Source organism: Copadichromis virginalis, linkage group LG23, assembly GCF_057382275.1.
Source record: "Copadichromis virginalis isolate Kocher_CV1m ecotype Utaka linkage group LG23, C_Virginalis_male_GT1.1, whole genome shotgun sequence".
Taxonomy (NCBI): domain Eukaryota; kingdom Metazoa; phylum Chordata; class Actinopteri; order Cichliformes; family Cichlidae; genus Copadichromis; species Copadichromis virginalis.
The window spans coordinates 38,982,421-38,995,644 of record NC_140639.1 but is presented as its reverse complement, the minus strand read 5'-3'; the positions used below and the strand labels follow the sequence as shown (position 1 = coordinate 38,995,644).

Below are 13,224 nucleotides of genomic sequence, written 5' to 3'. Positions count from 1 at the left end.
GATGTGAAACTGAGACAGAAAGTGTGAGTGGCAGATAACAAAAGAACCTCCTCTCTGGACTTACTGGTTCATGTTTGCAAGATATTCCAGTATGAAATGGCCTTAAATGGTAAACTTGTTCAGCCTCTGACTGAAAAATTAAATGAATTTGAACTTTTTTAGGGATACAACCTTTACACCCCACACACTACTTGACTAGGCGTGAGCGTAGCTGGAGCTGGATTTGTTGCAGCGGGATTCCCCGGTGGCCGTGGCCTATTTCAGAAGGATTACGGACCTTGTCGCACTGCAAACACTTTTCAGGACCTTGACAAAGAGTTCAAGGTGCTGACTTGGCCTAGATCTGAATGTGGTGGGATGTCTCTGTGAGGATGTCCCCATCTCGCAACATGCAGGACTTTAAGGATCTGCTGCTTAATGTCTGGGCTCCAGAGGACAAAGGTCAAAGGTCTCCAGGAGTCTGCACTTTAACAGCTCAGAGTTCGTGTGGCAGTGAAAGCCTACACAATATTCAAAGTGTGGTTTCAATGTTGTGGCTGATCAGTAGTGTGAAACGTTTCCACGTCTGTGTGCATGCTTTTGTTTTCTTTTACATTCGTACAATAATCACAGTAAACATGAAAATCTGCGCCCAGGACGCATTCGTCCAATTCTTCTGACTACACACAAAGTTTAACAGCTTTCTACACTCAGCTTCAAATGACAATGCCGCAACAAGAACTCCTTATGCAGCGATTTAGTTATCGCCACCCGGACCACAGCTCTCGAGCTCCCAAGGTCCTCGTGCAGATTTATTTATGATGGCAACGAGAAAAAGCAACTTTCTTTTCTCATACATCACATTATGCTTTGCTATGGCGCTACAGAGCCAGTGGTGGCATAGAGAAATGAGGAACAAACCAAACAGTAAGTGTGATGACTTTATATGAAATTAGACTCATTTATTATGAAAGCTCCTGTGGCTTTATACTCGATGGCTCGGCATGTCAGAGCTAATTTAAAGAGAGAAAGAAATAGATGTCTGTTGAAGATTTCCTGCTGACTCACATGAGTAAAGAAGACGTCGGTTTTGGCATTTCCTGTGCTTCCCTCCAGCGGCAGCGCCATCTCACTTGGCGTCCACGCGTTGGCAAAGTTGAGGAACTCCCATTTGTCCTTGTCGCCCTCGTCGGCCTTCAGATATTCCTTTCTTCCATTTAGAGTGCTGCCAGTCACCTTTTCCTGAAACACAAGGAACCTTATGTTGTACCTTCACTTCACACTTAGGTCCACAAATTTATGAACAGTGACACATTTTTTTGTTGTTTTTTTTTGGTTTTTTACAGTTTTGCTTCTTTACACCACATGAATACATTTTAAATAAAACAATAAGAAACTCAAGTGAACAGTTTAAGGAAAAAGGGTTTTCTCTTGGTTGGATGTCGTAAAGGAGTTTTCCCTTTAACCATGAAAAAGGTCCTGCGATCACTCACCACTGTTGTCCTATGTTGACAAACCTACTTGCGTGAGGTCTTAAATCTATTACGGTTGTGCACAAAGGCAAAACTGTAACAATTGGTCACCGAAAATGTGGTAAGTAAATATTTTTCAGATCAGAAATCATTTAAATTTATTCACAACTTTGTTTGTGATGATCAGTTTGGAAGCCATGATGTGTAATCGTAATTTGGAGACAGAAACATCCTGTCCAGGAAGAGAAACTTCTGGATTACTCTTAAAACTTATTGCGTAGCAATATGCAAATGTTAGTATTGCCTCCATTAAAAACACTGAAGAGCCTAATCAGTACAAGAGCAGTAAGGGTGATTTATCATTCAAATTTAATATGACCAGTGAAATCATAAGCAGCTTTGCATAAATTTCTCCAACTTTGCTGCCATGATGTCACCCACAGTACCTTCCTGTTGAGCATGGACCACATGACGGTGTCGAAGGTGCCCTTGGCAATGAGATAATGCACGTTGACGGAGGACGTCTGCCCAATGCGGTGGGCACGATCTTCAGCCTGCTTGACGTGACCGGGGTTCCAGTAGAGCTCGGCAAACACCACGTGGCTGGCAGCGGTGAAGGTCAAACCCTGGAGAGGACACACACAAACACACACGCTACATATCTGTTTCAGAGTACCCAGTACAACCACCTCAAAAATGGAACAATCCAGTCCGATTGAATGAAATTTAATTTGTTGAAATTCTTTTTAATAGCAGAATATTATCAGCTAATTGATACGTAAGTGCTTCAAGCACCCACTTCTTTTGATTGGAATGCATAACATTTCTGTTGGTCACTCAGAATAATTGAGGTCAATGAGTTTATTATTAAGACTAGAACACGTTTCCACCATTCATTTCTCTATGATATTAGGATTCACAGCAACCAGTACAAACCATAATTACCTCTAATATGCAAAATTGAGTCTATTTAGCTGATTTTCCAATTGACTGCAGGGTGTCTTATTTCCTTTATTATGATCAAGCATAGCCTGCATAGCCTGCTGGATAAGTATGCAAGTACCTGTCCAGCTGCCTGGATGCTGAGGATAGCCACTCGGGTTTCTGGGTCACTCTGGAATCTGTGGACCAACTGGATTCGCTCTGATGACGGTACGCTGCCATCGATTCGGATATAACCAGCCTGTCAGGATGGAGTCGAGACAACGCAGCGTTTGATTTTCAAAGGACAATTTAGATCACTAAAAGTGGCAGTTGAGCAATGTAAAATAATATAATAACACTCGACAGCTTTAAGGCAATAATCTTTCTAACCAGGAGACACAGCTCCAATCTCCAGCTGATGCACACAGTTATTGTCACAAAGCTAAAAAAAAAAGAAAGAAAGAAAAAAGTTATCTGTACAGGACAAAGTGCTGCATAAAGTTTCCATCCAGCAAGTAAACAAAGGGAAAAGGGAGAATATATTTCCTTCAAGAGAGACTAGAGCAACTAACAGAAGAGTTAATACATTTATTAAATGGACATAAGCGTAACTCCAAATGAACAATGATGATGTCTAAATGAGCTCAACTTTAAGGTGTGTGAGTCACACTGTGTTTATATTTGGCATGTTAAAATGTGCGGTTCCTGTACAACAAGAGGTCAGCGCCACTAAATCAGATAAAGATCAACATCTGTCTGAAGTTTGTTAACATTAATGTTAGCCTTCAGAAGATACTGGTCATTAGGGCTGGGTATCGTCACTGATTTCTAGAATCGATTCGATTCCGATTCACAAGGTCCTGAATCGATTCGATCCACGATTTGATTCAATTCGATTTGAATCTGGGAAATTTTGCCTCAGACAGTCAGAAATATTATAATTCAGATCAGTACATTTCCGTATTTTTGTATCTATAAGAAGGAAGCTGACACTCGCAAGACTTTATCAAAGGTGTGAGCATCACAGCAGATGCCTTTGTGTCAAAGTAGCTGAAGATAAAACACAGAAAAACATGAAGGTGATTTTCCTGGCCTGGGATTTTATAAAATATTCTGCAGTACATCAAAAACGAAATAAAACCATTAATCAACACATGAACATTACCTCTGAAGTTACAGCGGTTTTATTAGAGACACGGCTAAGCGTTTTGCATTTTGTATAACTTTAAAAAGTTTAAATTTGTTCAGAAGCCTGTTGAACGGCAGAAACTAGGTTTTCTTTTCGGAAGTGAGTATAAGGAAAAAAAAACATTGGCTGTAAGTAACAGTAGACTTGTGCGTAACAAGCAAGCGAATAATGCAGAAAACAGATTTCGGATATAGACGGGAAACTGTTCTTGAAGTACACTGAGAGAGAGAGAGAATGCGAGAGCTGTGCATGAAGTGTGATTTTATCGTGGTGGAAGCAAAACAGCAAAAGTCAGAGGGAGTCCATGACGATGTTTATGTGAAGCTTAGTTTGGATCTTCTTTTGCTGCTGGTTCGGTCAATATTGTTTGGAGAGAGATCAAACTAACAGCTTTCGAATCAGCGCAAAAAGGGCATAAACACAAAGCGCGGACCCGCCGAAACATCAGAATCAGCGAGCTGTTGGCTTTCAGCCCCGACCGTGTCCGTGCCGTCGGGTGAGAAAGGCGACATCTCACTGATTCTGATCTGCGGGTAGTGCTTTGTGTTTACGTCTTTGTTCAGAAGCCGTGTTCCTGCTCTCATTTACCGTTTTAAATGTTTGGTGGTTGTCAAAAGTTTGTGACGTTTCACCTGAGATTCTGGAATTTTGGACAAAATACATTTATATAAAAAAATCGATTCAAGATTTTAATGAATCGATATCACGTTATCCAAGCCAGAATCGATTTTAATCGATGAATCGATTATTAAAACCCGCCCCTACTGGTCATATCTGACCAAGGTTAAAGCCAGTCTGTTGACTAGAGCAAGAGCTGGTAAATCTGTGTTAATCTCCAGCAGCAATTTAAGCTGAAAAATAAAGCCAGTTTGAAAGTACTGCAATTCTTCAAAAGTCCAGTTTAAGCAGGCTCAGAAAAAGAGTCAACCCCAAAAAGAGTCACAAGTTAAAATGACCAACTGTACCTGAAAAATGAGCCTTTTCAGAGAACGGTACCAAAACAGGGGTTAGAAAACAAGGCTTAGTTCGTCCACCAGTGGAGACTCGGCACAGGTTTGAGCATAAATGAGTAAATACTATACATAAGAACAGTTAGGAAGACCTCTTTATGTTTTGTGTGTGTGAAAGAAATGAATATCAAAGAGGTATCATAACATCAGTATTTCTTTAAAAATCATTTAGCGATCGGGCTTAATCATGTAAGCCTGCTTTTTGGAAGTCACAATTAGCACCCATTTGAAACTTGTTTCAAAGCTAACGGGATGGTGACAGCCAAAACGCAAAACTAAAGGCTTTAAATCAGCAGAACAAACACCAATGGATGCCAACATGTTGGCAACAATCAGCTTTTGTACATAGTCTATGCTTATTATCCAGCACTCGTACCTCTATTCTTTAGCAAAAGAATCGGGCCAAAAACAGGACGAGATATGTGGTGTGTGGTTGTTGAAGAGAAATAAAGCTTCAAACTGAGAGGAATGGTATTGTCTGTCTGTAAAAAGGTGGTGCAGATTGGTGCTGGAACATTAAAGGAGTGTAGCACTTCATTAACCTGTATTCTAGGTTCCTGCAGACATTTCAATAAGAGAAATGTGAATGGATACACCATCAAAGACATCAGCAGGGGAGCTGCAATGATTTAAATAAAATGAGAACGCCGCTAATAACACAATATTTGATAGCATAATGAAACACCAAACAAAGGGAGCGGGCGGCTGCCATGTTTATTAAACCTGAACTCGACCTTCACCGCGCCGCTGATGTGCTGCGGTGACCTCACTCTTTTGATTTGGGGCCATTTGTCCCGCGGAGCTGCGCGGTGGCCGACAGTAGGATAGCGTGTTCGCACTGTGGCGCTCCCGCGTGTGAATGTAGCTGTAACTGCATGAATATGAAGGAGAACCGCGCTGAAGAAGAACACACAGGTCTGTTTGACTTTTCCTGGAAAAATAAAGGTCAAATAAATGTGCTCACGGAGACTTAGCAGGAATAAACAATATCTCAAGGCCGTAAAACTGAGTTGTTTATTAGCTGGTGGGGGAAAAAAAAAACATTGATGATAAAAACTTCCAACCAGTTTGACACCAGGTGAAGAATGAGAGCGTGCGGAGCAGAAAAAACAGTGACAACACTATAATTGGAGCACAGTCGCTTGTCCCTGCCAAGCTTCTCATCACAGTGCGTTGCTTGTCGTTCCTTTTTTAGCTCATTTCTGTTAATTAGTGAGTGCGAATGCACCACGGAGTGAGCGTCTCAAGGAGGAATGTGCTATCACACGTTGCACCGCTACATTACATTCAGCCGACACCTCCCCGACCTCAGTGACACACACACGCACGCGCGAGCGCACATCCGCAAACACACATTTGAACTCTTTCACAGGTTGAGATATTGTTTGCTTGTGATGACTTGAGAAGAAGTTGTGGAAGTAAAGTTTACTTACTGTGAAAGCAAAAGAAGAGTTTCCCTCAAGAATGTGGATGGCTCGAAGCGTCTCAGTGTATAAACTAATTTGTTAATCATCCAAACGATGCGGCTAAACGTACCTGATAAGATGCAGATTCATATAATTCACGACTAACATCTACTGTAAGTAAAAGCCCAACTGGCACAGCTCAGAGCTTAGTACCCTGTCGAAGGTATAATCACAGCCATGAGAAGGATTTGACTTCTAAACACAGCGGGACTATGGATGAAGGAATAAAACTTAAGCATGGGGCCAATTACCTCTGGTAAGCCAGGAAGTGGAAGTGAAATATGAATACAATCTACACATTTAGTACTTTCACGTTACACTTAACCCTTTAAGACTACATAGATTTAAGACATAGAACCAAGTGTGCCAGAGCTTATATTATATTTTTACATGCTGTAGTGCCATTTTTGGGATCATTTCAAGTTGATATACATCAATACAACCATTATAGCCCAAATTCTAATAATATGAATGCATTAAGTGCATAGTAATTACATAAATTGCAAAAAGGTGCAATAAACTACAAAAAAAATGTAAAATCGTTTTTGTTTTTTTAACATGTATTTCTAGTTAGAGAAATTTAAGAGGCTTATCCCTCAAAACTGTAAATACAAAAAAGTTGCACAAAATAGTTTCCCACCACAGAAAATTTATTTTAAGCGTCTTCATAGTTTTATTTTTGAAATACACCAATTATTATACACTGCAGGAAAAACGAAAATAAATCTTACAACGCAAATTTGCAAAAAAGCAGCATATGCATCAAAATAAACTATTTCCAGCAGTGCAATATTAGTCCTAAGCATCCAAGAAACGACACAGAAAGTCATAAAGTCAAACATAACTTTTAAAAACACCAGTATAGGCTCATAAGGCCCTGATGGTGAAAAACTACATTTCTGCAAAATGACGTCACTTCTGGTTTTGGGCAGGACATGGCGGACATGCGATAGTTCGCGCTGATGGACGTAGGAAGTGTTACAAACAGCTGATCGGATCGGCAAAGCGTGTTTCTGGAATATTATGTTTTTGTTGCTACAAATTTAACCCTAACCCTTGTGCATGTTTTTTATTTTGACAGCGAATGCGCACCTGCGGACCACTTATGTGCAGCCCTGGTTATTTAGCTCGTCATATTGCAGCCACAGAAATTATTTTGTCCATGAAACCATAAAGCTGCACTTTCTTTTTGCCTTATAGTCTGATTTGTCATAACTTTTCCGTTTTGTGGTAAGCTTTTCTTTGGCTGTCACTTCTTCACCCTGACCTGTCTTATTTGGCTCAGCAGAACTAAAATATATATCTGTCTGTGAAGGTTCTCAGTCATCCAGGTCATCATAGTCAAATATAAATCCTGCTGTTTTTACACGCGTGTTAAGTCTAATTGTTGAATGTTGCCATTGTGTTTCTTAAATTTGTACAGTCTTAGTTTAAGCAGTAGGATCAAAGCCATTCCTTTGATTATGACCACCTCTCCAGCCACTCTGTGCTGGGGGAGGTTTTATTGTAGATACATCCTATCTGAAAGATCTGTTTCTTTTGATGTAAGCTTCCTGGGTTTATGACCCTTTGGTCAGCAGGAGGTCTCACACACACATTCTCACATTTTCACATAACACACACACACACACACACACACACACACACACACACACACAGTGTATACATTTACATACAGTGCCTTGTCTTTGTAACCAAAGGGGGGTTGCAAGGGGAGGTGCTTTGTAAACTATTGTTTGAAGTTTGTCAATAAAAGGCAGCGAGAGGAGGCCACCATTTGGGGGTTCTTTGTCGTGCTGGACACAGACGAGGCCTCCCTTTTGCAAGTAATGGATCGATCGACTGTCTTGTTTTCTTCATGATGAATAAGTCTCTAGAATTAGCGGGGTTTGTGGAAACACAGACCCAACAACGCGCACTCACATAAGCTCAGCGATTCTCTGCGCGATCAACCTCTCACATGTGTAAGCTGCGGGAGATTTCACTTGTCATGTTTGCATAGTAAGCTAACGATTAATAAGACGATGTCAGAGGAATTGGTGCACAAATTTTCATCACTCACAGATCAGTGCTGTCGCTCTCTATACACAGTTCGCACGATTGCAAAGTGAAAGCAAAAAAACAAGCGCAAATTCAAACGCGATTTCAATATGTCACATATTGACAGTGGCTCACCGATGCCAATGACATAATAACCCAGCTACATTTCCGAAAGAATGCAAAAGCATTGACATCAGAATCAGAATCAGAATACTTTATTGATCCCTGGGGGAAATTATTTTTTGTTACAGTGCTCCATTTTAAACCAACATTAAGACAAGACAGACAATACGCTAACTAAGAATTTAATTTATTTATATATACACATATATATATATATATATATATATATATATATATATATATATAAATAAATCCTACCAGTGGCTGGACAAAGCTGGACTGAAAGACAGCACAGAGGCACTAATCATGGCAGCACAAGAACAAGCTCTGAGTACAAGATCCATAGAGGCTGGGGTCTATCACACCAGGCAAGACCCCAGGTGCAGGCTGTGTAAAGATGCCCCAGAGACAATCCAGCACATAACAGCAGGGTGCAAGATGCTAGCAGGCAAGGCATACATGGAACGCCATAACCAAGTGGCCGGCATAGTGTACAGGAACATCTGTGCCGAGTATAACCTGGAAGTCCCGAGGTCAAAATGGGAGATGCCCCCAAGGGTGGTGGAGAATGACCGAGCTAAGATCCTGTGGGACTTCCAGATACAGACGGACAAAATGGTGGTGGCTAACCAACCGGACATAGTGGTGGTAGACAAACAGAAGAAGACGGCCGTAGTGATCGATGTAGCGGTTCCGAATGACAGCAATATCAGAAAGAAGGAACACGAGAAGCTGGAGAAATACCAAGGGCTCAGAGAAGAGCTCGAGAGGATGTGGAGGGTGAAGGTAACGGTGGTCCCCGTGGTAATCGGAGCACTAGGTGCGGTGACTCCCAAGCTAGGCGAGTGGCTCCAGCAGATCGTTGCACCCCTAATATATATATATATATATATGGCTCGACAGTGCAGTGCAGCCTAGGCGGAGTAGTCGAACACAGATTCACTGAGCGCTCAACACAGACAGCATCGTCAGAAGGAAAATTGATAAAATAAATTACAAATGTTGTATTGTTCATACATATGTGTACCGAACCGAAAGCACTGTATCGAACGGTTCAATATCGATACGAATATCGTTGCACCCCTAATATATATATATATATATATATTAGGGGTGCAACGATACACAAAATTCACGGTTCGGTTCGGTTCTTCGGTGTCACGGTTCGATATTTTTTCGATACAAAAATAAATGTTCATGCCTTTTTAATTTGTCATTTATCAAAATTATAAATATATATTTTAACTCAAACGTCCAGTTTTTAAATTTAATGTTGCTGAAACAACAAAGTAATAAAATAATAAATCTGATCGAGAAATCACTCATCTTTGGAAAAGAGAGTTTATTACAGAGAAATGGCTCTTTCCAAACTAAAAGCTATACTGTCCGCTTCTTCTGGGCTATATTCTCAGCAGCATATTAAACATATCAGGTCCCCATAAGGAGAATCATGTGCTAACGGCTGTCTAAATGACTCGGGTAAAGTTTGTAGCATGTATGCTTGTTGTTTTTGTCTGTTTCCACTTGTCTTTGCACTAGGATGCTGTCGGAGTAAATGTGCAGTCATATTCGTTGTGTTCCCACTAGTGCTGTCAGCGTTAGTCTCGTTGAAATGACGTTAACGCCACAACGCGGCAAATCTCCGTTAACGAGCTACCGCGGATCGCCCCGTGCGTGGGGCTGGACGGCCAACACGTTAACGAACTAACTGCACTAACACACTAGTTCACACCCATGTAATTGAGCATTGCGTGGCACATTCAACATACTGTTTTACTTTAGTCCATGACGCGCTTACCTTCAGGGTCATACGTCACATGAAAACCAAAATAATTCCAAACGCCAGATCTGAATGAGGGTGGGGGAGGTTCAATTTGCCATGTTGCAAGGAGAGCTTAACTTCTGTCTCGCTAGCTTGCCCTGCGCTCAGTGAATCTGCGTTCGACTACTCCGCCTAGGCTGCCCTGTCGAGCGCAGATCCACTGAGTGCTCAACACAGACAGCATAGTCAGAAGGAAAGTTGATAAAATAAATAAAAAGTTTTGTATTGTTTGATACATATGCGTACCGAACCGAAAGCACTGTATCGAACAGTTCAATATCGATACGAATATCGTTGCACCCCTAATATATATATATATATGTTACATTGTAGGATGTTAATATGGGCATGCTGCACAGGCTGTGTCAGAAACTACATGCTAATATACTCCTGACTGCGCTGAGTATATACCCAATAGTATGTGAGGTGCATACTGCTTCCTGGGGAATATTAAAGTACAGCTGGGGAGTTTGAGTGGAGGCCTGAGTTTGGAGCTAGCGTGTGAGATATGGAACAGACTGTTCTGTATGGAGATTTCCAGGAGAAGCAGCAGCATACTACAAAATTAATTATACTTGAACCTGAGCTAGCAGCTTTTAGAATTTCAAATAATTCACACACCTCTCGCCAGTGTTGCTACACATCCTACAGGCACCACCACAGCCGTTGCTTACTGCCGCTTTAACACATTTTAGAAGCTCCAGTTGCCCGCAGAGTGCCCGAGGTTACCTTGGCCTCGATGACGGCCTCGGTGCAGGCCTGCAGCATGGTGAGGTGGTGGGCGAACACCAGGAACTTCAGCTGCTCTGCCTCCAGCATCATCTTAATGTAGTCCTTCACAGCTCCCGCCTGGCCACACACACACACACACACACACAAAAATAGACACAGATGAAAGAGAGCTACTGAATCCATCACTTCACCAGTCGACCACACACAGAGGAAGCGGCGAGATCAGTGAAGAAGTCAATTAATCACCGCGGCATCCTTTCCGTGTGATCGATTCTCTATTGAATGCCAGGGATCCAGACTTTAAAAGGAAAGTGCACACAGAGCGACTGGGGCGCATTTGTCAGCTCGGAGATACCAAGAGTCAAATCAATAACTCACAACTTGGCTTATGCTTGGTGTGTTTTTGGAATTTCTGTTTTTTAATTTCGGTGACAATAACAAACAAGCAAAACTCACCTTTTCATAACTGAACAGGATTTACAAAAAAATAATAAAATAAAGACCTTTTATGTCACATATTGCCAAAACTGATCTCACCAGCTGATATTGGCCTATCACTGGTATATATATCATACACTATGTGCAGATATTAATGGTGTCATTTACACAAAGTCAGATGAAGAAGCAGCAATATTAACAGTTAGGGCTGCCATGATTAGTCGACTAGTCGCGATTACGTCGACTATCAAAATTGTCGATGCGTCGTTTGAAGCTTTGCAAGATCCCAAAAGACGCAGGAATAAGTAGTAGGATTTAAGAGTGTAATAATGGACTGAAACAGAAGATGGCAGCACTGCATGTACAAGGATGCCAGCTGCCGTTAAACCCCGAAGAAGAAGAAGCTGTGTCCGGTATTGTAGCTGTGTCCAAATTCAGGAACCGCATCCTCCTGTGCCCACATTTGTAGGCCAATTATGTTACAGCGACACGACGAAGCCTGTCCAAATTAGAAGACTCCGACAAATGCGGCCGACAAAAGCGCCCTTCATTTCCCGAGATTTGAAGGATGGGTCGGGTGTATCCTTCGTGGCCCAACCTATCCCAGAATTCATAGCGTGGCCCAGCCAATTCCAGTTTCCAACAATGGCGGCAGCTAGTTAGTTTTAATATTACTCTTATTATTCTTTCTGGGTCACAAAATAAACTTTTAACATATTTTCAGACAAGAATGTAGCTGTGTAAACCTCAAATATCTGCTCAGTTTATCAAGACATCACATATTTTCAAAAGCGCTCTGACGTTTTCGGAGACGTCTGTTACCCACTAGCTCGATAGCTAGCCGGGGTTCAATGGTCACTAGAGCCGATGAGAACACTGAACTCCCAGCAAATCAGTTTCAAACCCCCCGCGGTCTTTCGTTACTCAGGTTAAACATGTAATATAAGTCACTTAGATAACTAAAAAATGTTATTGTTTGGCTTTTTTCAGTGTTTTATTTGTTCCTTAGTAAATGAGTTTGGCTGAGATTAAAGTTATAGTTTTTACACAGCTAATAAACGTCAAGCAGACAACTGATTATCAGAAGTGTGAGATGCTCGAGAATATACTCTGGTGTCCCGTTATATTTTAGATAGCAAGGAGTTTATTAAACTTCACCGAAACAATCTTCAAATGTCATTAAAATTTAACAAACTATCATCTTGTCTTTATTTTTAGTTAGCACCTTAAACACTTAAAGCTGTAAGCTAATGATAGTTATATAAGAGCAGACGCATGCTGGTGCAATACGTTTTATGTCCAATGGGTGCATCATCTGATTAGTCGACTAATCGCAAAAATAATCGGTGACTAGTCGACTATCAAAATAATCGTTTGTGGCAGCCCTACTAACGGGTTTACAAACTGACAGTTTGAACTTTTATCACCAGCTTTATTGAGGCCATAGCACTTTATTATTATTATTGCATTATTATTTCCTAATAATGTAACTATCATCAGGTATTTGACTGGGCTGATATTTTAGGAGATTTTATATGTGAACACATTCAGGACTTGCAAACACTCCTAAGAATTATTACCTGTCAAAAGTGACAGCTGAAGCCTGGAATTAATGCAGGATATAAAAGTTTTTGCTCATTTTACTTTTTGCATAACCACATTTTTTTTCCCTCCTTCATGTCGGGCTTCTGATTTATGAAGTCAAATGGTAACAATGCTTAACCCCCCCTAAAAACATCACAGTCCAAGTTTAATGCACTTTTGTTTGTTTTCTGCTAAAGCCTCTGACCTTGATTGACGGTGTGAGTCTAACAACCTAAAAAGGAAGCGGCACAGTGAGGTAACTGCAGCCTGCAGGTATCTGTATCTATCATTTCACCGTGCGCTGGTGCCCAGCGATCACACTGTGATGGCTGTGGCCTGCTCCCCGCTACCTTCTGCAAGAGCTGTACGAGCGTGTCATTGAGCATCCGCACTCGGCTCATTTCAGAGCCCCGGGCCATAAAGCAGCCAAGAATAGCACCAACTA

General features: G+C 41.3%; 1 protein-coding gene across 3 annotated transcripts in view; it reads right to left on the bottom strand.

Annotated features, from left to right (window-relative positions):
• Positions 1-13,224, bottom strand: part of zranb3 (zinc finger, RAN-binding domain containing 3) — a 124,434-nt gene that overhangs the window by 71,356 nt on the left and 39,854 nt on the right. For all 3 annotated transcript variants that reach the window (XM_085447652.1, XM_085447651.1, XM_085447653.1), the window contains exons 9-12: positions 10,755-10,874; positions 2,515-2,634; positions 1,898-2,077; positions 1,048-1,221 (exon numbers count right to left, since the gene is read on the bottom strand). In XM_085447652.1, coding sequence (XP_085303778.1) covers positions 1,048-1,221; positions 1,898-2,077; positions 2,515-2,634; positions 10,755-10,874 — 594 coding nt within the window. The remainder of the gene's footprint in view (positions 1-1,047; positions 1,222-1,897; positions 2,078-2,514; positions 2,635-10,754; positions 10,875-13,224) is intronic.